The 26,175-nt window shown below is 45.4% G+C and overlaps 2 protein-coding genes across 2 annotated transcripts in view; both read left to right on the top strand.

Moving 5' to 3' along the window:
* Positions 1–3,313, top strand: part of LOC139375508 (protein NLRC3-like) — a 41,433-nt gene extending 38,120 nt beyond the window's left edge. Inside the window, 3 exon segments of the mRNA XM_071117340.1 lie at positions 324–497; positions 2,673–2,736; positions 3,134–3,313. Of these exon segments, the coding sequence (XP_070973441.1) occupies positions 324–497; positions 2,673–2,736; positions 3,134–3,313 (418 nt within the window).
* A 45-nt stretch (positions 3,314–3,358) lies between these two features.
* On the top strand, positions 3,359–25,430 carry LOC139374602 (NACHT, LRR and PYD domains-containing protein 1 homolog). Its single transcript, XM_071115625.1, has 7 exons — positions 3,359–3,567; positions 3,700–3,914; positions 4,103–4,359; positions 4,517–4,645; positions 21,706–21,832; positions 21,910–21,939; positions 23,827–25,430. The coding sequence occupies exons 1-7, from the start codon at positions 3,419–3,421 to the stop codon at positions 24,159–24,161; spliced, it is 1,242 nt and encodes a 413-aa protein (XP_070971726.1). The 5' UTR covers positions 3,359–3,418; the 3' UTR covers positions 24,162–25,430.
* Positions 25,431–26,175: the final 745 nt, after the last annotated feature.

Genomic DNA, 26,175 nt, shown 5'->3' with positions numbered 1-26,175 from the left:
TACACTGCTGTCTGCTGGACTGGAGGATCCAGACTGTAAACTACACACACTGGGGTGAGTACAGCTGTTTCAGTCAGGTCGGTAATGAGCTGAGTTACACTGCTGTCTGCTGGACTGGAGGATCCAGACTGTAAACTACACACACTGGGGTGAGTACAGCTGTTTCAGTCCGGTCGGTAATGAGCTTACAACAATTAAAATAAATTATCAGAAAATCTTATTTTTTATCACATTGTTTGTGTCATGGACAAATGGATGGGTGTCCTACAAGATGATTGACACCAGTACATCAACCTAGACAGCTGTTGTGTGTCTCTCTGTAGGCTGTCTGGCTGTCTGGTCACAGAGGAGGGCTGTGCTGCTCTGTCTTCAGCTCTGAGGTCAAACCCCTCCCACCTGAAAGAGCTGGACCTGAGCTACAATCACCCAGGAGTCTCTGCAGGGGGCCTGCTTTCAGCTGCTCTGGTGGATCCCACATATAAACTGACGAAGCTGAAGTAAGTCAGAATAGATGTCCTAATAGTGTGAGCAGTGGTTGTGTCATACTGTATGTAGTGTAGTAGGGTCAGTAACATGAGGACATGATGGTAGAATTAAGGGGAACTTTACTCAGCAGGCTGAGCACTCCAACACAGCATACATCATCACCACATGAATACTCTTCTTCTGCATCTCTGATATCCTGTTGGAATTGTACTCTGTTCTGTATGCAGTAGGTAGGATAGAATTCCTGTATGTCTCTGTTCTGTATGCAGTAGGTAGGATAGAATACCTGTATGTCTCTAGTAATGAATTGTACTCTGTTCTGTATGCAGTAGGTAGGATAGAATACCTGTATGTCTCTAGTAATGAATTGTACTCCATTCTGTATGCAGTAGGTAGGATAGAATACCTGTATGTCTCTAGTAATGAATTGTACTCCGTTCTGTATGCATTAGGTAGGATAGAATACCTGTATGTCTCTAGTAATGAATTGTACTCCGTTCTGTATGAAGTACAGTGCCTTGCGAAAGTATTCGGCCCCCTTGAACTTTGCGACCTTTTGCCACATTTCAGGCTTCAAACATAAAGATATAAAACTGTATTTTTTTGTGAAGAATCAACAACAAGTGGGACACAATCATGAAGTGGAACGACATTTATTGGATATTTCAAACTTTTTTAACAAATCAAAAACTGAAAAATTGGGCGTACAAAATTATTCTACTACTACACGTACTACACCAAATGACATGAATACAAAACAATCCCGCACAAAACAAGGGCGGGACAACCTACTACATATAAGAACGTTAATTAAACTAAAATACACACAGGTGAAACTAATAAGACAAAACCAACAGACAAACGAAAAAGGGATCGGTTAGTGGCTAGTAGGACGGTGACGACGACCGCCGAGCACCGCCCGAACAGGCAGGAGAGCCAACTTCGCCGGAAGTCATGACAGTAGCCCCCCCCCCCCCCCCTGACGCGCCGCCACCGCAGCGCGCCGCCACCGTCCTCGAGGACGACCCGGAGGACGAGGTGCTGGGCAATCCGGGTGGAGGCGGTGGAAATCTCTCAGGAGAGAAGTGTCCAAAATGTCCCCCACCGGAACCCAGCATCTCTCCTCTGGACCGTACCCCTCCCAGTCCACGAGGTACTGTAGGACCCCTCCCGGCGTCTCGAATCCAGAATGCCCCGAACTGTGTACGCCGGGGACCCCTCGATGTCCAGAGGGGGGATACTGTAATACCTAGGAAGTTGTAACCTGTAACACACCTCGTTTATTCTCCTCAGGACTTTGAACGGCCCCACACACTGCGGCCCCAGCTTCCGACAGGGCAGGCGGAGGGGCAGGTTTCGGGTCGAGAGCCAGACCCTGTCCCCCGGTGCAAACACGGGGGCCTCACTGCGGTGCTGGTCAGCGCTCCTCTTCTGCCGTTCTCCCGCTAACCGTAGTGAATCCTGAACGGCTTTCCAGGTGTCCTTGGAGCGCTGTACCCATTCCTCCACCGCAGGAGCCTCGGTCTGGCTCTGATGCCATGGGGCCAGGACCGGCTGGTAACCTAACACACACTCGAAAGGGGACAAGTTAGTTGAGGAGTGGCGTAGGGAGTTCTGAGCTTGTTCAGCCCAGGGAACATACCTTGCCCACTCACCAGGCCGGTCCCGGCAATAGGACCGCAGAAACCTGCCCACATCCTGGTTTACGCGCTCCACCTGCCCATTACTCTCGGGGTGAAAACCTGAGGTTAAGCTGACCGAGACCCCCAGTCTCTCCATAAACGCCCTCCATACTCTGGACGTGAATTGGGGACCCCGATCAGAAACGATGTCCTCAGGCACCCCATAGTGCCGGAAGACACGGGTAAACAAGGTCTCCGCAGTCTGCAGGGCCGTAGGGAGACCGGGCAACGGGATGAGACGACAGGACTTAGAAAACCGATCCACAACGACCAGGATCGTAGTACTTCCCTGGGACGGGGGAAGGTCGGTAAGAAAGTCCACCGATAAGTGTGTCCACGGCCGTTGTGGAACGGGGAGAGGTTGTAATTTCCCTCTAGGCAGGTGCCGAGGAGTCTTGCTCTGAGCACACACTGAGCAGGAGGAGACATAAAATCTCACGTCTTTAGCCAGCGTGGGCCACCAGTATCTCCCTCTCAGACTCCGCACTGTCCTCTCGATGCCAGGATGACCCGAGGAGGGGAGAGTATGAGCCCACCGGATCAGCTTGTCCCGGACCCCCCTCGGCACGTACTGAGTCCCCACTGGACAGTTAGGGGGGGCCGGCTCTGACCGTGAGGCCTCCTCTATCTCCGCGTCCACCTCCCATACCACCGGTGCCACGAGACATGACGGTGAAATGATGGGAGTTGGCTCAACGGACCGCTCCTCGGTATCATAGAGGCGGGACAGCGCGTCGGCTTTGGTGTTTTGGGAGCCTGGCCGGTATGAGAGGGTAAACCGGAACCTGGTAAAAAACATGGCCCATCTAGCCTGATGTGGATTTAGTCTCGTCGCTGCCCGGATATACTCGAGATTACGATGGTCAGTCCAGATGAGAAAAGGGTGTTTAGCCCCCTCAAGCCAATGTCTCCACACCTTCAGAGCCTTGACTACAGCTAACAACTCCCGGTCCCCCACATCATAGTTTTGCTCCGCTGGGCTGAGCTTGCTCGAAAAGAAAGCACACGGGCGAAGCTTGGGTGGCACGCCCGAGCGTTGGGACAGCACGGCTCCGACCCCAGCCTCGGACGCATCCACCTCCACTATGACGACCGCCGAGCACCGCCCGAACAGGCAGGGGAGCAGACTTCGGCGGAAGTCGTGACATATAGATTAGATGAGTTACTTTCGTTAATGGGTCAGTTTCCCAGACACAGATTAAGTCTAGTCCTGGACCTTAAATAACTTTCTATTGAAACTTCCATTGGGCATGCTTTTTAGTCCAGCACTAGACTCAATCTGTGTCCAGGAAACAGGCCCCATATGTATTACTGACATGCTTGTCCTTGTTCAGGACTCCACACACTGGCTTGAGATTGAACCCTTGACTTCCACTGTCCAGGGAGTGACAATGTTCAGGTAAAATAACTACTTTTAACATTTCATTCCACTTGCTAGTGTATTTCCCCATTACCTTTGGGAATAGTCTTCTAATCCAACCTCTCCGTTTGATGATTGACCCTCTCTACCACATCTTGTTGTTGCCATAAGGCACAGGACACCCAAAGGGAGTTATGAGTGCACAGTGTCTGGGCTCCGCTGGCTGTGTGAGAGAGATGTCATTCTGAAGTATCACTTCAGGAACTGGGAACCCTACAGTCAACTTCTGAAAGACATGCAGTACACACAAGGTGGTCCATTGCTGGACATCACTATGGAGTTAGGTGAACTGGAGGAAGTTCATCTGCCACACTGTGTCTGTTTAGGTAAAACCATATAGAAATAGTTTTCAGAAAGACATTTCCATGTAACTGAGTTTCACTTCCTAAATTAATGAATGAACTATTCTGGGAGTTTGAGTTTACTGTGATCTGGTACTGCATATTCTTTGTGTTTTAGTTGGATGAATAATACAATATTTGTCTTTCTGTCTCCTTTGTATTGTGTTGTTCAGGGACCAACCCTTCCCTGAGGAATGAGATGAAGATTCTTCATGTAGAGGAACATGGAGTGTCTTTAGAGGAAGTGCATGAGGTCACCAGATTCCATGCTAAGATTCTCCATCCAAAGTTCTCAGCTATCTCTGTTATACTGAGATTACTGTCTTGGAACGTAGATGTCCACTGTGAGCTGATGCTCTATCTGACAGTGATAAAGGAAAAACTAATTCAACGCCTATACCTGTTTCCCAGTAACCCCGGCCAGATACAGGTGAGGTACCATTATTATAGAGATGACCTTAAACTGTACCACTGGTTAGTTATGTTGACACTCATTAAATGAAGATAAGTGTGTTGCTAGTTTTCTGAATAATGTTTGAATTAGACTATACATTGACTGGCTGTGTATTCCGTGCCTCGTTTCGCAGGCTGTGGAACAACAGGAAATAAAGTTTCAAGGGTCTAAAAGGATTCCCATCACAAGACCAGAGCGGTCCTTCAAACTGAATAGTTACTTCAGACTGAACATTCCCTGTTCAACCTCCATCACTCCACCGGTACAGTTTTAGTAGACTAAGAACATGAATCTGACATTTAAGTCACATATATCTCTCTCTCTCTGTCTCTGTTCATGCTGGCAGTGTTTGGTGCATGCTGGGTATTGTATGAGCGAGTGTGAGTGTTGCCTGGAGTTAGATCGCCTGTGGTTACTTTTCTGGGTGGTTTCCTTTTTGCCACTGATTCAGGTTTTTTTCAGTGGTAGAATTAGATGTATTGTATTTCTTGTTGAATTGTTTTGGTTGGGATGGCGACCCACATGGGGATGTCACTGGAAATGGGGATGGCAGTGGAGGAGATGCCCGGTACTAGTGATGTGGTACAGGAGGGGGTTCAGGTGGGGCTAGTCTTCCAGGTAGTGGAGGAGATGCCCGGTACTAGTGATGTGGTACAGGAGGGGGTTCAGGTGGGGCTAGTCTCCCAGGTAGTGGAGGAGATGCCCGGTACTAGTGATGTGATACAGGAGGGGGTTCAGGTGGGGCTAGTCTCCCAGGTAGTGGAGGAGATGCCCGGTACTAGTGATGTGGTACAGGAGGGGGTTCAGGTGGGGCTAGTCTCCCAGGTAGTGGAGAAGATGGTACTAGTGATGTGGTACAGGAGGGGGTTCAGGTGGAGCTAGTCTCCCAGGTAGTGGAGGAGATGCCCGGTACTAGTGATGTGGTACAGGAGGGGGTTCAGGTGGAGCTAGTCTCCCAGGTAGTGGAGGAGATGCCCGGTACTAGTGATGTGGTACAGGAGGGGGTTCAGGTGGAGCTAGTCTCCCAGGTAGTGGAGGAGATGCCCGGTACTAGTGATGTGGTACAGGAGGGGGTTCAGGTGGAGCTAGTCTCCCAGGTAGTGGAGATGCCCAGTACGGGTGATGTGGTACAGGAGGGGAGTGTTGAGAGGGATGTGGCAGAGGGGAGTCACGTGTCTGTGACCTCAGTTGAGGAGGATCAGGATAAGGATATGAACATTTCTGATATGATAGCAGCTGGCGATGACTCAATGGACAATCTAGGTAAATGCGTTTCTGGACCAGACTTTGGGGAAATCTGTTAAATTGGCTTGGGTATTAGAGGTAATAAAACAGAAATGGCTTCATTTAGTTTTTCAACAGGAGATACATGATGAGGCCAATGAGGTGGACTTGGGAATATGGTGGGAGGGGCAGCTTTTACACATGTTTTGCTGTTTGGGGTTTTAGGCTGGGTTTCTGTTCAGCACTTTGGGATACCAGCTGATGTACGAAGGGCTTTATAAATACATTTGATTTGATATACTCAGTCATGGTACTACTTTCAGTGCTGGGACGGCAATTTTGTTTTCCTCAGGCTTAAGGGTGACTGGTATCTAGAGATTGTCAAAGGTTGGGTTTTAGTGGTCAATGTTTTTTTTGTAATGTTTCTGCTCCTGATGAGGGTACAGAGTCCATTGCTGTATTTGATCAAGTAATGGAAACCTTAAGACAGCGTGGCTTCTTGTCTGTCTGGTCTACTAACTGAGTTTGAGCTTTCTGATGTGTGGAGTGTAAAGAATGCAAAAGTTAGTCAGTAAACATGGTTAAAAATGAATGAAGGTGGTGTCGGTGCAGCAAGGTTAGACAGGTTGTATGTATCTGAGCTCTACTGTAGTAGTTAATGAAGGTGGTGTCGGTGCAGCAAGGTTAGACAGGTTGTATGTATCTGATCACTACTGTAGTAGTTAATGAAGGTGGTGTCGGTGCAGCAAGGTTAGACAGGTTGTATGTATCTGAGCTCTACTGTAGTAGTTAATGAAGGTGGTGTCGGTGCAGCAAGGTTAGACAGGTTGTATGTATCTGAGCTCTACTGTAGTATTTAATGAAGGTGGTGTCGGTGCAGCAAGGTTAGACAGGTTGTATTATCTGAGTTCTACTGTAGTAGTTAATGAAGGTGGTGTCGGTGCAGCAAGGTTAGACAGGTTGTATTATCTGAGCTCTACTGTAGTATTTAATGAAGGTGGTGTCGGTGCAGCAAGGTTAGACAGGTTGTATTATCTGAGCTCTACTGTAGTAGTTAATGAAGGTGGTGTCGGTGCAGCAAGGTTAGACAGGTTGTATTATCTGAGCTCTACTGTAGTATTTAATGAAGGTGGTGTCGGTGCAGCAAGGTTAGACAGGTTGTATGTATCTGAGCTCTACTGTAGTATTTAATGAAGGTGGTGTCGGTGCAGCAAGGTCAGACAGGTTGTATTATCTGAGCTCTACTGTAGTAGTTAATGAAGGTGGTGTTGGTGCAGCAAGGTTAGACAGGTTGTATGTGTCTGAGCTCTACTGTAGTAGCTAATGAAGGTGGTGTCGGTGCAGCAAGGTTAGACAGGTTGTATGTATCTGATCACTACTGTAGTAGTTAATGAAGGTGGTGTCGGTGCAGCAAGGTTAGACAGGTTGTATGTATCTGATCACTACTGTAGTAGTTAATGAAGGTGGTGTCGGTGCAGCAAGGTCAGACAGGTTGTATGTATCTGATCACTACTGTAGTAGTTAATGAAGGTGGTGTCGGTGCAGCAAGGTTAGACAGGTTGTATGTATCTGATCACTACTGTAGTAGTTAATGAAGGTGGTGTCGGTGCAGCAAGGTTAGACAGGTTGTATGTGTCTGATCTCTACTGTAGTAGTTAATGAAGGTGGTGTCGGTGCAGCAGGGTTAGACAGGTTGTATTATCTGAGCTCTACTGTAGTAGTTAATGAAGGTGGTGTCGGTGCAGCAAGGTTAGACAGGTTGTATGTATCTGAGCTCTACTGTAGTAGTTAATGAAGGTGGTGTCGGTGCAGCAAGGTTAGACAGGTTGTATGTATCTGATCACTACTGTAGTATTTAATGAAGGTGGTGTCGGTGCAGCAAGGTTAGACAGGTTGTATTATCTGAGCTCTACTGTAGTATTTAATGAAGGTGGTGTCGGTGCAGCAAGGTTAGACAGGTTGTATGTATCTGATCACTACTGTAGTAGTTAATGAAGGTGGTGTCGGTGCAGCAAGGTTAGACAGGTTGTATGTATCTGAGCTCTACTGTAGTATTTAATGAAGGTGGTGTCGGTGCAGCAGGGTTAGACAGGTTGTATGTATCTGAGCTCTACTGTAGTAGTTAATGAAGGTGGTGTCGGTGCAGCAAGGTTAGACAGGTTGTATGTATCTGAGCTCTACTGTAGTAGTTAATGAAGGTGGTGTCGGTGCAGCAAGGTTAGACAGGTTGTATGTATCTGATCACTACTGTAGTATTTAATGAAGGTGGTGTCGGTGCAGCAAGGTTAGACAGGTTGTATGTATCTGAGCTCTACTGTAGTAGTTAATGAAGGTGGTGTCGGTGCAGCAAGGTTAGACAGGTTGTATGTATCTGAGCTCTACTGTAGTATTTAATGAAGGTGGTGTCGGTGCAGCAGGGTTAGACAGGTTGTATGTATCTGAGCTCTACTGTAGTAGTTAATGAAGGTGGTGTCGGTGCAGCAAGGTTAGACAGGTTGTATATATCTGAGCTCTACTGTAGTAGTTAATGAAGGTGGTGTCGGTGCAGCAAGGTTAGACAGGTTGTATGTATCTGAGCTCTACTGTAGTATTTAATGAAGGTGGTGTCGGTGCAGCAGGGTTAGACAGGTTGTATGTATCTGAGCTCTACTGTAGTAGTTAATGAAGGTGGTGTCGGTGCAGCAAGGTTAGACAGGTTGTATATATCTGAGCTCTACTGTAGTAGTTAATGAAGGTGGTGTCGGTGCAGCAAGGTTAGACAGGTTGTATGTATCTGATCACTACTGTAGTATTTAATGAAGGTGGTGTCGGTGCAGCAAGGTTAGACAGGTTGTATGTATCTGATCACTACTGTAGTAGTTAATGAAGGTGGTGTCGGTGCAGCAAGGTTAGACAGGTTGTATGTGTCTGAGCTCTACTGTAGTAGTTAATGAAGGTGGTGTCGGTGCAGCAAGGTTAGACAGGTTGTATTATCTGAGCTCTACTGTAGTTGTTAATGAAGGTGGTGTCGGTGCAGCAAGGTTAGACAGGTTGTATTATCTGAGCTCTACTGTAGTAGTTAATGAAGGTGGTGTCGGTGCAGCAAGGTTAGACAGGTTGTATGTATCTGAGCTCTACTGTAGTATTTAATGAAGGTGGTGTTGGTGCAGCAGGGTTAGACAGGTTGTATGTATCTGATCACTACTGTAGTATTTAATGAAGGTGGTGTCGGTGCAGCAAGGTTAGACAGGTTGTATTATCTGAGCTCTACTGTAGTAGTTAATGAAGGTGGTGTCGGTGCAGCAAGGTTAGACAGGTTGTATTATCTGAGTTCTACTGTAGTAGTTAATGAAGGTGGTGTCGGTGCAGCAAGGTTAGACAGGTTGTATTATCTGAGCTCTACTGTAGTAGTTAATGAAGGTGGTGTCGGTGCAGCAAGGTTAGACAGGTTGTATTATCTGAGCTCTACTGTAGTATTTAATGAAGGTGGTGTCGGTGCAGCAAGGTTAGACAGGTTGTATGTTTCTGAGCTCTACTGTAGTATTTAATGAAGGTGGTGTCGGTGCAGCAAGGTCAGACAGGTTGTATTATCTGAGCTCTACTGTAGTAGTTAATGAAGGTGGTGTCGGTGCAGCAAGGTTAGACAGGTTGTATTATCTGAGCTCTACTGTAGTAGTTAATGAAGGTGGTGTTGGTGCAGCAAGGTTAGACAGGTTGTATGTGTCTGAGCTCTACTGTAGTAGCTAATGAAGGTGGTGTCGGTGCAGCAAGGTCAGACAGGTTGTATGTATCTGATCACTACTGTAGTAGTTAATGAAGGTGGTGTCGGTGCAGCAAGGTTAGACAGGTTGTATGTATCTGATCACTACTGTAGTAGTTAATGAAGGTGGTGTCGGTGCAGCAAGGTTAGACAGGTTGTATGTGTCTGATCTCTACTGTAGTAGTTAATGAAGGTGGTGTCGGTGCAGCAGGGTTAGACAGGTTGTATTATCTGAGCTCTACTGTAGTAGTTAATGAAGGTGGTGTCGGTGCAGCAAGGTTAGACAGGTTGTATGTATCTGAGCTCTACTGTAGTAGTTAATGAAGGTGGTGTCGGTGCAGCAAGGTTAGACAGGTTGTATGTATCTGATCACTACTGTAGTATTTAATGAAGGTGGTGTCGGTGCAGCAAGGTTAGACAGGTTGTATTATCTGAGCTCTACTGTAGTATTTAATGAAGGTGGTGTCGGTGCAGCAAGGTTAGACAGGTTGTATGTATCTGATCACTACTGTAGTATTTAATGAAGGTGGTGTCGGTGCAGCAAGGTTAGACAGGTTGTATGTATCTGAGCTCTACTGTAGTATTTAATGAAGGTGGTGTCGGTGCAGCAGGGTTAGACAGGTTGTATGTATCTGAGCTCTACTGTAGTAGTTAATGAAGGTGGTGTCGGTGCAGCAAGGTTAGACAGGTTGTATGTATCTGAGCTCTACTGTAGTAGTTAATGAAGGTGGTGTCGGTGCAGCAAGGTTAGACAGGTTGTATGTATCTGATCACTACTGTAGTATTTAATGAAGGCGGTGTCGGTGCAGCAAGGTTAGACAGGTTGTATGTATCTGAGCTCTACTGTAGTAGTTAATGAAGGTGGTGTCGGTGCAGCAAGGTTAGACAGGTTGTATGTATCTGAGCTCTACTGTAGTATTTAATGAAGGTGGTGTCGGTGCAGCAGGGTTAGACAGGTTGTATGTATCTGAGCTCTACTGTAGTAGTTAATGAAGGTGGTGTCGGTGCAGCAAGGTTAGACAGGTTGTATATATCTGAGCTCTACTGTAGTAGTTAATGAAGGTGGTGTCGGTGCAGCAAGGTTAGACAGGTTGTATGTATCTGATCACTACTGTAGTATTTAATGAAGGTGGTGTCGGTGCAGCAAGGTTAGACAGGTTGTATGTATCTGATCACTACTGTAGTAGTTAATGAAGGTGGTGTCGGTGCAGCAAGGTTAGACAGGTTGTATGTGTCTGAGCTCTACTGTAGTAGTTAATGAAGGTGGTGTCGGTGCAGCAAGGTTAGACAGGTTGTATTATCTGAGCTCTACTGTAGTAGTTAATGAAGGTGGTGTCGGTGCAGCAAGGTTAGACAGGTTGTATTATCTGAGCTCTACTGTAGTAGTTAATGAAGGTGGTGTCGGTGCAGCAAGGTTAGACAGGTTGTATGTATCTGAGCTCTACTGTAGTATTTAATGAAGGTGGTGTTGGTGCAGCAGGGTTAGACAGGTTGTATGTATCTGATCACTACTGTAGTAGTTAATGAAGATGGTGTCGGTGCAGCAAGGTTAGACAGGTTGTATTATCTGAGCTCTATTGTAGTAGTTAATGAAGGTGGTGTCGGTGCAGCAAGGTTAGACAGGTTGTATTATCTGAGCTCTACTGTAGTAGTTAATGAAGGTGGTGTCGGTGCAGCAAGGTTAGACAGGTTGTATTATCTGAGCTCTACTGTAGTATTTAATGAAGGTGGTGTCGGTGCAGCAAGGTTAGACAGGTTGTATTATCTGAGCTCTACTGTAGTAGTTAATGAAGGTGGTGTCGGTGCAGCAAGGTTAGACAGGTTGTATTATCTGAGCTCTACTGTAGTATTTAATGAAGGTGGTGTCGGTGCAGCAAGGTTAGACAGGTTGTATGTATCTGAGCTCTACTGTAGTATTTAATGAAGGTGGTGTCGGTGCAGCAAGGTCAGACAGGTTGTATTATCTGAGCTCTACTGTAGTAGTTAATGAAGGTGGTGTTGGTGCAGCAAGGTTAGACAGGTTGTATGTGTCTGAGCTCTACTGTAGTAGCTAATGAAGGTGGTGTCGGTGCAGCAAGGTTAGACAGGTTGTATGTATCTGATCACTACTGTAGTAGTTAATGAAGGTGGTGTCGGTGCAGCAAGGTTAGACAGGTTGTATGTATCTGATCACTACTGTAGTAGTTAATGAAGGTGGTGTCGGTGCAGCAAGGTCAGACAGGTTGTATGTATCTGATCACTACTGTAGTAGTTAATGAAGGTGGTGTCGGTGCAGCAAGGTTAGACAGGTTGTATGTATCTGATCACTACTGTAGTAGTTAATGAAGGTGGTGTCGGTGCAGCAAGGTTAGACAGGTTGTATTATCTGAGTTCTACTGTAGTAGTTAATGAAGGTGGTGTCGGTGCAGCAAGGTTAGACAGGTTGTATTATCTGAGCTCTACTGTAGTATTTAATGAAGGTGGTGTCGGTGCAGCAAGGTTAGACAGGTTGTATTATCTGAGCTCTACTGTAGTAGTTAATGAAGGTGGTGTCGGTGCAGCAAGGTTAGACAGGTTGTATTATCTGAGCTCTACTGTAGTATTTAATGAAGGTGGTGTCGGTGCAGCAAGGTTAGACAGGTTGTATGTATCTGAGCTCTACTGTAGTATTTAATGAAGGTGGTGTCGGTGCAGCAAGGTCAGACAGGTTGTATTATCTGAGCTCTACTGTAGTAGTTAATGAAGGTGGTGTTGGTGCAGCAAGGTTAGACAGGTTGTATGTGTCTGAGCTCTACTGTAGTAGCTAATGAAGGTGGTGTCGGTGCAGCAAGGTTAGACAGGTTGTATGTATCTGATCACTACTGTAGTAGTTAATGAAGGTGGTGTCGGTGCAGCAAGGTTAGACAGGTTGTATGTATCTGATCACTACTGTAGTAGTTAATGAAGGTGGTGTCGGTGCAGCAAGGTCAGACAGGTTGTATGTATCTGATCACTACTGTAGTAGTTAATGAAGGTGGTGTCGGTGCAGCAAGGTTAGACAGGTTGTATGTATCTGATCACTACTGTAGTAGTTAATGAAGGTGGTGTCGGTGCAGCAAGGTTAGACAGGTTGTATGTGTCTGATCTCTACTGTAGTAGTTAATGAAGGTGGTGTCGGTGCAGCAGGGTTAGACAGGTTGTATTATCTGAGCTCTACTGTAGTAGTTAATGAAGGTGGTGTCGGTGCAGCAAGGTTAGACAGGTTGTATGTATCTGAGCTCTACTGTAGTAGTTAATGAAGGTGGTGTCGGTGCAGCAAGGTTAGACAGGTTGTATGTATCTGATCACTACTGTAGTATTTAATGAAGGTGGTGTCGGTGCAGCAAGGTTAGACAGGTTGTATTATCTGAGCTCTACTGTAGTATTTAATGAAGGTGGTGTCGGTGCAGCAAGGTTAGACAGGTTGTATGTATCTGATCACTACTGTAGTAGTTAATGAAGGTGGTGTCGGTGCAGCAAGGTTAGACAGGTTGTATGTATCTGAGCTCTACTGTAGTATTTAATGAAGGTGGTGTCGGTGCAGCAGGGTTAGACAGGTTGTATGTATCTGAGCTCTACTGTAGTAGTTAATGAAGGTGGTGTCGGTGCAGCAAGGTTAGACAGGTTGTATGTATCTGAGCTCTACTGTAGTAGTTAATGAAGGTGGTGTCGGTGCAGCAAGGTTAGACAGGTTGTATGTATCTGATCACTACTGTAGTATTTAATGAAGGTGGTGTCGGTGCAGCAAGGTTAGACAGGTTGTATGTATCTGAGCTCTACTGTAGTAGTTAATGAAGGTGGTGTCGGTGCAGCAAGGTTAGACAGGTTGTATGTATCTGAGCTCTACTGTAGTATTTAATGAAGGTGGTGTCGGTGCAGCAGGGTTAGACAGGTTGTATGTATCTGAGCTCTACTGTAGTAGTTAATGAAGGTGGTGTCGGTGCAGCAAGGTTAGACAGGTTGTATATATCTGAGCTCTACTGTAGTAGTTAATGAAGGTGGTGTCGGTGCAGCAAGGTTAGACAGGTTGTATGTATCTGAGCTCTACTGTAGTATTTAATGAAGGTGGTGTCGGTGCAGCAGGGTTAGACAGGTTGTATGTATCTGAGCTCTACTGTAGTAGTTAATGAAGGTGGTGTCGGTGCAGCAAGGTTAGACAGGTTGTATATATCTGAGCTCTACTGTAGTAGTTAATGAAGGTGGTGTCGGTGCAGCAAGGTTAGACAGGTTGTATGTATCTGATCACTACTGTAGTATTTAATGAAGGTGGTGTCGGTGCAGCAAGGTTAGACAGGTTGTATGTATCTGATCACTACTGTAGTAGTTAATGAAGGTGGTGTCGGTGCAGCAAGGTTAGACAGGTTGTATGTGTCTGAGCTCTACTGTAGTAGTTAATGAAGGTGGTGTCGGTGCAGCAAGGTTAGACAGGTTGTATTATCTGAGCTCTACTGTAGTAGTTAATGAAGGTGGTGTCGGTGCAGCAAGGTTAGACAGGTTGTATTATCTGAGCTCTACTGTAGTAGTTAATGAAGGTGGTGTCGGTGCAGCAAGGTTAGACAGGTTGTATGTATCTGAGCTCTACTGTAGTATTTAATGAAGGTGGTGTTGGTGCAGCAGGGTTAGACAGGTTGTATGTATCTGATCACTACTGTAGTATTTAATGAAGGTGGTGTCGGTGCAGCAAGGTTAGACAGGTTGTATTATCTGAGCTCTACTGTAGTAGTTAATGAAGGTGGTGTCGGTGCAGCAAGGTTAGACAGGTTGTATTATCTGAGTTCTACTGTAGTAGTTAATGAAGGTGGTGTCGGTGCAGCAAGGTTAGACAGGTTGTATTATCTGAGCTCTACTGTAGTAGTTAATGAAGGTGGTGTCGGTGCAGCAAGGTTAGACAGGTTGTATTATCTGAGCTCTACTGTAGTAGTTAATGAAGGTGGTGTCGGTGCAGCAAGGTTAGACAGGTTGTATTATCTGAGCTCTACTGTAGTATTTAATGAAGGTGGTGTCGGTGCAGCAAGGTTAGACAGGTTGTATGTATCTGAGCTCTACTGTAGTATTTAATGAAGGTGGTGTCGGTGCAGCAAGGTCAGACAGGTTGTATTATCTGAGCTCTACTGTAGTAGTTAATGAAGGTGGTGTTGGTGCAGCAAGGTTAGACAGGTTGTATGTGTCTGAGCTCTACTGTAGTAGCTAATGAAGGTGGTGTCGGTGCAGCAAGGTCAGACAGGTTGTATGTATCTGATCACTACTGTAGTAGTTAATGAAGGTGGTGTCGGTGCAGCAAGGTTAGACAGGTTGTATGTATCTGATCACTACTGTAGTAGTTAATGAAGGTGGTGTCGGTGCAGCAAGGTTAGACAGGTTGTATGTGTCTGATCTCTACTGTAGTAGTTAATGAAGGTGGTGTCGGTGCAGCAGGGTTAGACAGGTTGTATTATCTGAGCTCTACTGTAGTAGTTAATGAAGGTGGTGTCGGTGCAGCAAGGTTAGACAGGTTGTATGTATCTGAGCTCTACTGTAGTAGTTAATGAAGGTGGTGTCGGTGCAGCAAGGTTAGACAGGTTGTATGTATCTGATCACTACTGTAGTATTTAATGAAGGTGGTGTCGGTGCAGCAAGGTTAGACAGGTTGTATTATCTGAGCTCTACTGTAGTATTTAATGAAGGTGGTGTCGGTGCAGCAAGGTTAGACAGGTTGTATGTATCTGATCACTACTGTAGTATTTAATGAAGGTGGTGTCGGTGCAGCAAGGTTAGACAGGTTGTATGTATCTGAGCTCTACTGTAGTATTTAATGAAGGTGGTGTCGGTGCAGCAGGGTTAGACAGGTTGTATGTATCTGAGCTCTACTGTAGTAGTTAATGAAGGTGGTGTCGGTGCAGCAAGGTTAGACAGGTTGTATGTATCTGAGCTCTACTGTAGTAGTTAATGAAGGTGGTGTCGGTGCAGCAAGGTTAGACAGGTTGTATGTATCTGATCACTACTGTAGTATTTAATGAAGGTGGTGTCGGTGCAGCAAGGTTAGACAGGTTGTATGTATCTGAGCTCTACTGTAGTAGTTAATGAAGGTGGTGTCGGTGCAGCAAGGTTAGACAGGTTGTATGTATCTGAGCTCTACTGTAGTATTTAATGAAGGTGGTGTCGGTGCAGCAGGGTTAGACAGGTTGTATGTATCTGAGCTCTACTGTAGTAGTTAATGAAGGTGGTGTCGGTGCAGCAAGGTTAGACAGGTTGTATATATCTGAGCTCTACTGTAGTAGTTAATGAAGGTGGTGTCGGTGCAGCAAGGTTAGACAGGTTGTATGTATCTGATCACTACTGTAGTATTTAATGAAGGTGGTGTCGGTGCAGCAAGGTTAGACAGGTTGTATGTATCTGATCACTACTGTAGTAGTTAATGAAGGTGGTGTCGGTGCAGCAAGGTTAGACAGGTTGTATGTGTCTGAGCTCTACTGTAGTAGTTAATGAAGGTGGTGTCGGTGCAGCAAGGTTAGACAGGTTGTATTATCTGAGCTCTACTGTAGTAGTTAATGAAGGTGGTGTCGGTGCAGCAAGGTTAGACAGGTTGTATTATCTGAGCTCTACTGTAGTAGTTAATGAAGGTGGTGTCGGTGCAGCAAGGTTAGACAGGTTGTATGTATCTGAGCTCTACTGTAGTATTTAATGAAGGTGGTGTTGGTGCAGCAGGGTTAGACAGGTTGTATGTATCTGATCACTACTGTAGTAGTTAATGAAGATGGTGTCGGTGCAGCAAGGTTAGACAGGTTGTATTATCTGAGCTCTACTGTAGTAGTTAATGAAGGTGGTGTCGGTGCAGCAAGGTTAGACAGGTTGTATTATCTGAGCTCTACTGTAGTAGTTAATGAAGGTGGTGTCGGTGCAGCAAGGTTAGACAGGTTGTATTATCTGAGCTCTACTGTAGTATTTAATGAAGGTGGTGTCGGTGCAGCAAGGTTAGACAGGTTGTATTATCTGAGCTCTACTGTAGTAGTTAATGAAGGTGGTGTCGGTGCAGCAAGGTTAGACAGGTTGTATTATCTGAGCTCTACTGTAGTATTTAATGAAGGTGGTGTCGGTGCAGCAAGGTTAGACAGGTTGTATGTATCTGAGCTCTACTGTAGTATTTAATGAAGGTGGTGTCGGTGCAGCAAGGTCAGACAGGTTGTATTATCTGAGCTCTACTGTAGTAGTTAATGAAGGTGGTGTTGGTGCAGCAAGGTTAGACAGGTTGTATGTGTCTGAGCTCTACTGTAGTAGCTAATGAAGGTGGTGTCGGTGCAGCAAGGTTAGACAGGTTGTATGTATCTGATCACTACTGTAGTAGTTAATGAAGGTGGTGTCGGTGCAGCAAGGTTAGACAGGTTGTATGTATCTGATCACTACTGTAGTAGTTAATGAAGGTGGTGTCGGTGCAGCAAGGTCAGACAGGTTGTATGTATCTGATCACTACTGTAGTAGTTAATGAAGGTGGTGTCGGTGCAGCAAGGTTAGACAGGTTGTATGTATCTGATCACTACTGTAGTAGTTAATGAAGGTGGTGTCGGTGCAGCAAGGTTAGACAGGTTGTATGTGTCTGATCTCTACTGTAGTAGTTAATGAAGGTGGTGTTGGTGCAGCAAGGTTAGACAGGTTGTATGTGTCTGAGCTCTACTGTAGTAGCTAATGAAGGTGGTGTCGGTGCAGCAAGGTTAGACAGGTTGTATGTATCTGATCACTACTGTAGTAGTTAATGAAGGTGGTGTCGGTGCAGCAAGGTCAGACAGGTTGTATGTATCTGATCACTACTGTAGTAGTTAATGAAGGTGGTGTCGGTGCAGCAAGGTTAGACAGGTTGTATGTATCTGATCACTACTGTAGTAGTTAATGAAGGTGGTGTCGGTGCAGCAAGGTTAGACAGGTTGTATGTGTCTGATCTCTACTGTAGTAGTTAATGAAGGTGGTGTCGGTGCAGCAGGGTTAGACAGGTTGTATTATCTGAGCTCTACTGTAGTAGTTAATGAAGGTGGTGTCGGTGCAGCAAGGTTAGACAGGTTGTATGTATCTGAGCTCTACTGTAGTAGTTAATGATGGTGGTGTCGGTGCAGCAAGGTTAGACAGGTTGTATGTATCTGATCACTACTGTAGTATTTAATGAAGGTGGTGTCGGTGCAGCAAGGTTAGACAGGTTGTATTATCTGAGCTCTACTGTAGTATTTAATGAAGGTGGTGTCGGTGCAGCAAGGTTAGACAGGTTGTATGTATCTGATCACTACTGTAGTATTTAATGAAGGTGGTGTCGGTGCAGCAAGGTTAGACAGGTTGTATGTATCTGAGCTCTACTGTAGTATTTAATGAAGGTGGTGTCGGTGCAGCAGGGTTAGACAGGTTGTATGTATCTGAGCTCTACTGTAGTAGTTAATGAAGGTGGTGTCGGTGCAGCAAGGTTAGACAGGTTGTATGTATCTGAGCTCTACTGTAGTAGTTAATGAAGGTGGTGTCGGTGCAGCAAGGTTAGACAGGTTGTATGTATCTGATCACTACTGTAGTATTTAATGAAGGTGGTGTCGGTGCAGCAAGGTTAGACAGGTTGTATGTATCTGAGCTCTACTGTAGTATTTAATGAAGGTGGTGTCGGTGCAGCAGGGTTAGACAGGTTGTATGTATCTGAGCTCTACTGTAGAAGTTAATGAAGGTGGTGTCGGTGCAGCAAGGTTAGACAGGTTGTATGTATCTGAGCTCTACTGTAGTAGTTAATGAAGGTGGTGTCGGTGCAGCAAGGTTAGACAGGTTGTATGTATCTGATCACTACTGTAGTATTTAATGAAGGTGGTGTCGGTGCAGCAAGGTTAGACAGGTTGTATGTATCTGAGCTCTACTGTAGTAGTTAATGAAGGTGGTGTCGGTGCAGCAAGGTTAGACAGGTTGTATGTATCTGATCACTACTGTAGTAGTTCATGAAGGTGGTGTCGGTGCAGCAAGGTCAGACAGGTTGTATGTATCTGATCACTACTGTAGTAGTTAATGAAGGTGGTGTCGGTGCAGCAAGGTTAGACAGGTTGTATGTATCTGATCACTACTGTAGTAGTTAATGAAGGTGGTGTCGGTGCAGCAAGGTTAGACAGGTTGTATGTGTCTGATCTCTACTGTAGTAGTTAATGAAGGTGGTGTCGGTGCAGCAGGGTTAGACAGGTTGTATTATCTGAGCTCTACTGTAGTAGTTAATGAAGGTGGTGTCGGTGCAGCAAGGTTAGACAGGTTGTATGTATCTGAGCTCTACTGTAGTAGTTAATGAAGGTGGTGTCGGTGCAGCAAGGTTAGACAGGTTGTATGTATCTGATCACTACTGTAGTATTTAATGAAGGTGGTGTCGGTGCAGCAAGGTTAGACAGGTTGTATTATCTGAGCTCTACTGTAGTATTTAATGAAGGTGGTGTCGGTGCAGCAAGGTTAGACAGGTTGTATGTATCTGATCACTACTGTAGTATTTAATGAAGGTGGTGTCGGTGCAGCAAGGTTAGACAGGTTGTATGTATCTGAGCTCTACTGTAGTATTTAATGAAGGTGGTGTCGGTGCAGCAGGGTTAGACAGGTTGTATGTATCTGAGCTCTACTGTAGTAGTTAATGAAGGTGGTGTCGGTGCAGCAAGGTTAGACAGGTTGTATGTATCTGAGCTCTACTGTAGTAGTTAATGAAGGTGGTGTCGGTGCAGCAAGGTTAGACAGGTTGTATGTATCTGATCACTACTGTAGTATTTAATGAAGGTGGTGTCGGTGCAGCAAGGTTAGACAGGTTGTATGTATCTGAGCTCTACTGTAGTAGTTAATGAAGGTCGTGTCGGTGCAGCAAGGTTAGACAGGTTGTATGTATCTGAGCTCTACTGTAGTATTTAATGAAGGTGGTGTCGGTGCAGCAGGGTTAGACAGGTTGTATGTATCTGAGCTCTACTGTAGTAGTTAATGAAGGTGGTGTCGGTGCAGCAAGGTTAGACAGGTTGTATGTATCTGAGCTCTACTGTAGTAGTTAATGAAGGTGGTGTCGGTGCAGCAAGGTTAGACAGGTTGTATGTATCTGATCACTACTGTAGTATTTAATGAAGGTGGTGTCGGTGCAGCAAGGTTAGACAGGTTGTATGTATCTGATCACTACTGTAGTTGTTAATGAAGGTGGTGTCGGTGCAGCAAGGTTAGACAGGTTGTATGTGTCTGAGCTCTACTGTACTAGTTAATGAAGGTGGTGTCGGTGCAGCAAGGTTAGACAGGTTGTATTATCTGAGCTCTACTGTAGTAGTTAATGAAGGTGGTGTCGGTGCAGCAAGGTTAGACAGGTTGTATTATCTGAGCTCTACTGTAGTAGTTAATGAAGGTGGTGTCGGTGCAGCAAGGTTAGACAGGTTGGATGTATCTGAGCTCTACTGTAGTATTTAATGAAGGTGGTGTCGGTGCAGCAGGGTTAGACAGGTTGTATGTATCTGATCACTACTGTAGTAGTTAATGAAGGTGGTGTCGGTGCAGCAAGGTTAGACAGGTTGTATTATCTGAGCTCTACTGTAGTAGTTAATGAAGGTGGTGTCGGTGCAGCAAGGTTAGACAGGTTGTATTATCTGAGCTCTACTGTAGTAGTTAATGAAGGTTGTGTCGGTACAGCAAGGTTAGACAGGTTGTATTATCTGAGCTCTACTGTAGTAGTTAATGAAGGTGGTGTCGGTGCAGCAAGGTTAGACAGGTTGTATTATCTGAGCTCTACTGTAGTAGTTAATGAAGGTGGTGTCGGTGCAGCAAGGTTAGACAGGTTGTATGTATCTGAGCTCTACTGTAGTATTTAATGAAGGTGGTGTTGGTGCAGCAGGGTTAGACAGGTTGTATTATCTGAGTTCTACTGTAGTAGTTAATGAAGGTGGTGTCGGTGCAGCAAGGTTAGACAGGTTGTATGTATCTGAGCTCTACTGTAGTATTTAATGAAGGTGGTGTCGGTGCAGCAAGGTTAGACAGGTTGTATGTATCTGAGCTCTACTGTAGTAGTTAATGAAGGTGGTGTCGGTGCAGCAAGGTTAGACAGGTTGTATGTATCTGATCACTACTGCAGTAGGGTTGTAAGGTGACATTACTCCTGAGGGTTTTTCTGATCACCATATTGTTACTGTTGATATTCACTTGTCATGTCCATGAAGGTTCACCTTATTGGTATTTCAACATGAAGATATTACATGACGCAATGTTTTGGGAAAGGTTTTTGGTGTTTTGGGAAAAATTGAGGGTTATTAATTTGAATTTTGAATCCTTGAGACAATGGTGGGTGGTTGGGAAGGCCCAAATACGTGTGCTAATAGCATTTCAATCAGTGACGTCACTTGCTCTAAGACCTTGAAGTAGTGGTTCCCCTTGCTCTGCAAGGGCCACCCACGGCTTATGTGGGGCGATGGGTAACGATGCCAAGAGGGTGACTGTTGACGTGTGCAGAGCGTCCCTGGTTCGCGCCCAGGTTGGGGCGAGGGGATGGGCGTAAAGTCTAAACTGTTACACAAGGCCTGGTGGACATCTCTTCTTTCTGGCTTCATGCAGCCCAGAGACTGTTGTACTGTGACGGTTCTAGCTGGGTGGATACAGCCGACACATTGATGAGGAGAGCAGGCTGTTTGGCTTAGACAAGCACCTTTTCCTCATAGAGCTAGAGGGGGTGATTTGTCTGGTCTGACTCTATTCTATGAGCCTGTTATGCAGGCTTGGACAGTTTCCTCTTAAAGCTGGAGGGGGGTGATTTGTCTGGTCTGACTCCATTCTATAAGTCTGTTATACAGGCTTGGAGAGTTTTCACCATGTTGGGGATGGGTGTCCATTCTGTGCTGAGTCTGAAACTCTGACACATCTGTTCTTACAGTGTCCCAGGTTGGTCGAGATGATTGACCTGATCACTGGTTGGTTCTCAGCTCTGGGAGAGGTTTTCTCTTCCCAAATGTTTATATTTGGGACAAAGTACAGGTTTAGTAGAAGGGGTGTTGTTCTCTTACTTAACTTTGTGTCAGGGGCAGCTAAATTATCAATTTGATAGACATGAAAGAACAGTATTCGGGAACAGGGGACTGTGGACGTGGTGGGAATGCTGGAGGGGATGTTGGCAGCCAGACTGAGGGTTGAGTTTGCCTGGACAGGGGTCTGTGGACAGGGGTCTGTGGACATGGTGGGAATGCTGGAGGGGATGTTGGCAGCCAGACTGAGGGTTGAGTTTGCCTGTTACAAAATGGTTAACATTGATCTGTTTGAGAATATGGGGTATTTAGAGGCTGTTGTTTTTAGTTACTGTGGCGGAAGATTTGGTGTTGTGTTTTTAATTAATGTTTAACCATGTTTTTGTTTAACCTCTCTCGCTCTCTCTCCCTCCCTCCCCCCAGAGGATTCATCTCATACATAGAGACACCACACCAAGCTTTTTCAAGGTGGATATGGAAATTACAGGGATTGAGATGGAGTTAATCGGTGATGATGAGAGGATAGTATGGAAAGAAACTCTACAAAAATGTAGGAGAATATGTCAATCATAACTTTTTCTGACAGATGCTATTTAGAGTGATATAACCAATTTATGTTTCTTTCAGATGAATTCATCACTGAAACCCATTCAACTAGTAAGTAAACATGAGAGATACAAACCAATGACTTGAGGGTCAGTCAACATGGTTTACTGTAGGACCCGGACTAGTCCTGATTATAAAATACTGTCTTCAAGAACAATGACATCTCCTCCAGGACTTGATGTAGATTAGCCTGGTTCTGAATGCCCCAATGACATCTCCTCCAGGACTTGATGTAGATTAGCCTGGTTCTGAATGTCCCAATGACATCTCCTCCAGGACGTGATGTAGATTAGCCTGGTTCTGAATGTCCCAATGACATCTCCTCCAGGACGTGATGTAGATTAGCCTGGTTCTGAATGCCCCAATGACATCTCCTCCAGGACCTGATGTAGATTAGCCTGGTTCTGAATGCCCCAATGACATCTCCTCCAGGACTTGATGTAGATCAGCCTGGTTCTAAATGCCCCAATGACATCTCCTCCAGGACTTGATGTAGATCAGCCTGGTTCTGAATGCCCCAATTACATCTCCTCCAGGACTTGATGTAGATTAGCCTGGTTCTGAATGCCCCAATGACATCTCCTCCAGGACTTGATGTAGATCAGCCTGGTTCTGAATGCCCCAATTACATCTCCTCCAGGACTTGATGTAGATTAGCCTGGTTCTGAATGCCCCAATGACATCTCCTCCAGGACTTGATGTAGATCAGGCTGGTTCTGAATGGCCCAATTACATCTCCTCCAGGACTTGATGTAGATCAGCCTGGTTCTGAATGCCCCAATGACATCTCCTCCAGGACTTGATGTAGATTAGCCTGGTTCTGAATGCCCCAATGACATCTCCTCCAGGACTTGATGTAGATCAGCCTGGTTCTGAATGCCCCAATGACATCTCCTCCAGGACTTGATGTAGATCAGCCTGGTTCTGAATGCCCCAATGACATCTCCTCCAGGACTTGATGTAGATCAGCCTGGTTCTAAATGCCCCAATGACATCTCCTCCAGGACTTGATGTAGATTAGCCTGGTTCTGAATGCCCCAATGACATCTCCTCCAGGACTTGATGTAGATTAGCCTGGATCTGAATGCCCCAATGACATCTCCTCCAGGACTTGATGTAGATTAGCCTGGTTCTGAATGCCCCAATGACATCTCCTCCAGGAGTTGATGTAGATTAGCCTGGTTCTGAATGCCCCAATGACATCTCCTCCAGGACTTGATGTAGATTAGCCTGGTTCTGAATGCCCCAATGACATCTCCTCCAGGACTTGATGTAGATTAGCCTGGTTCTGAATGCCCCAATGACATCTCCTCCAGGACGTGATGTAGATTAGCCTGGTTCTGAATGCCCCAATGACATCTCCTCCAGGACTTGATGTAGATTAGCCTGGTTCTGAATGCCCCAATGACATCTCCTCCAGGACTTGATGTAGATTAGCCTGGTTCTGAATGCCCCAATGACATCTCCTCCAGGACTTGATGTAGATTAGCCTGGTTCTGAATGCCCCAATGACATCTCCTCCAGGACTTGATGTAGATCAGCCTGGTTCTGAATGCCCCAATGACATCTCCTCCAGGACTTGATGTAGATTAGCCTGGTTCTGAATGCCCCAATGACATCTCCTCCAGGACTTGATGTAGATTAGCCTGGTTCTGAATGCCCCAATGACATCTCCTCCAGGACTTGATGTAGATTAGCCTGGTTCTGAATGCCCCAATGACATCTCCTCCAGGACTTGATGTAGATTAGCCTGGTTCTGAATGCCCCAGTCTGTTTTTCTATGTCTGTGAAACCGTCCCTAAATGTGAATATGTGATATGTTCAGGTCGTTATTGTAAAAGAGAATGTTTTCTCAATACTTTTATTTTAGGAGTCTGCTTCTAAATGACTGAAATGTAAATGTATAAATGTAATTATTTTGTAACCTGACTCTCTCAGGTGCTGTGTTGGGGGCAGGAGGTCCGGCTGAGAGCAGTCTGACTGGTTCTGCAGAGCAGCAGCTGCGTTCTGTACGGACAGAGTTTGTGAAACGAGTATCAGGACCTGTCCTGGATGGTCTGTTGGACAGACTCCTGCAACACACAGTCATCAACCAGGAGGAAATGGAGTCAGTGAAGGTGATAGCTGAGAGAGCAGAGAAGGCACGTGACATCATCGACATGGTGTTGAGAAAAGGAACTGAGTCGTGTTCCAGGATGATCAACCTTCTTGGGAAGCTGGACGCCTATCTTTGTTCACAGCTTCAGATCAACAGTGTTGGGGTACCAACCTAATGGTAGAATGGATAGTAACAGTGTTGGGGTACCAACATAATGGTAGAATGGGGACAGTAACAGTGTTGGGGTACCAACCTAATGGATAGTAACAGTGTTGGGGTACCAACCTAATGGTAGAATGGATAGTAACAGTGTTGGGGTACCAACCTAATGGTAGAATGGATAGTAACAGTGTTGGGGTACCAACCTAATGGTATAATGGATAGTAACAGTGTTGGGGTATCAACCTAATGGTAGAATGGGTAGTAACAGTGTTTGGGTACCAACCTAATGGTAGAATGGACTGTAACAGTGTTGGGGTACCAACCTAATGGTAGAATGGATAGTAACAGTGTTGGGGTATCAACCTAATGGTAGAATGGACAGTAACAGTGTTGGGGTACCTACCTAATGGTAGAATGGACAGTAACAGTGTTGGGGTACCAACCTAATGGTAGAATGGACAGTAACAGTGTTGGGGTACCAACCTAATGGACAGTAACAGTGTTGGGGTATCAATATAATGGTAGAATGGACAGTAACAGTATTGGGGTACCAACCTAATGGTAGAATGGATAGTAACAGTGTTGGGGTATCAACCTAATGGTAGAATGGACAGTAACAGTGTTGGGGTACCAACCTAATGGTAGAATGGACAGTAACAGTGTTGGGGTACCAACCTAATGGACAGTAACAGTGTTGGGGTATCAATATAATGGTAGAATGGACAGTAACAGTGTTGGGGTACCAACCTAATGGTAGAATGGGTAGTAACAGTGTTGGGGTACCAACCTAATGGACAGTAACAGTGTGGGGTATCAATCTAATGGTAGAATGGACAGTAACAGTGTTGGGGTATCAACCTAATGGTAGAATGGACAGTAACAGTGTTGGGGTACCAACCTAATGGTAGAATGGACAGTAACAGTGTTGGGGTACCAACCTAATGGTAGAATGGACAGTAACAGTGTTGGGGTACCAACCTAATGGTAGAATGGACAGTAACAGTGTTGGGGTACCAACCTAATGGTAGAATGGATAGTAACAGTGTTGGGGTACCAACCTAATGGTAGAATGGATAGTAACAGTGTTGGGGTACCAATCTAATGGTAGAATGGACAGTAACAGTGTTGGGGTACCAACCTAATGGTAGAATGGATAGTAACAGTGTTGGGGTACCAACCTAATGGTAGAATGGACAGTAACAGTGTTGGGGTACCAACCTAATGGTAGAATGGATAGTAACAGTGTTGGGGTACCAACCTAATGGTAGAATAGATAGTAACAGTGTTGGGGTATCAACCTAATGGTAGAATAGATAGTAACAGTGTTGGGGTACCAACCTAATGGACAGTAACAGTGTTGGGGTACCAACCTAATGGTAGAATAGATAGTAACAGTGTTGGGGTACCAACCTAATGGACAGTAACAGTGTTGGGGTACCAACCTAATGGACAGTAACAGTGTTGGGGTACCAACCTAATGGACAGTAACAGTGTTGGGGTACCAACTTAATGGTAGAATAGATAGTAACAGTGTTGGGGTACCAACCTAATGGATAGTAACAGTGTTGGGGTACCAACCTAATGGACAGTAACAGTGTTGGGGTACCAACCTAATGGATAGTAACAGTGTTGGGGTACCAACCTAATGGACAGTAACAGTGTTGGGGTACCAACCTAATGGACAGTAACAGTGTTGGGGTACTAACCTAATGGACAGTAACAGTGTTGGGGTACCAACCTAATGGTAGAATGGACAGTAACAGTGTTGGGGTACCAATCTAATGGTAGAATGGACAGTAACAGTGTTGGGGCATCAACCTAATGGTAGAATGGATAGTAACAGTGTTGGGGCATCAACCTAATGGACAGTAACAGTGTTGGGGTATCAACCTAATGGACAGTAACAGTGTTGGGGTATCAACCTAATGGACAGTAACAGTGTTGGGGTACCAACCTAATGGTAGAATGGATAGTAACAGTGTTGGGGTACCAACCTAATGGTAGAATGGATAGTAACAGTGTTGGGG

The sequence above is a fragment of the Oncorhynchus clarkii genome, chromosome 19, assembly GCF_045791955.1.
Source record: "Oncorhynchus clarkii lewisi isolate Uvic-CL-2024 chromosome 19, UVic_Ocla_1.0, whole genome shotgun sequence".
In the NCBI taxonomy this organism is placed as follows: Eukaryota; Metazoa; Chordata; class Actinopteri; order Salmoniformes; family Salmonidae; genus Oncorhynchus; species Oncorhynchus clarkii.
This window is presented reverse-complemented; position numbering and strand designations above follow the sequence as displayed.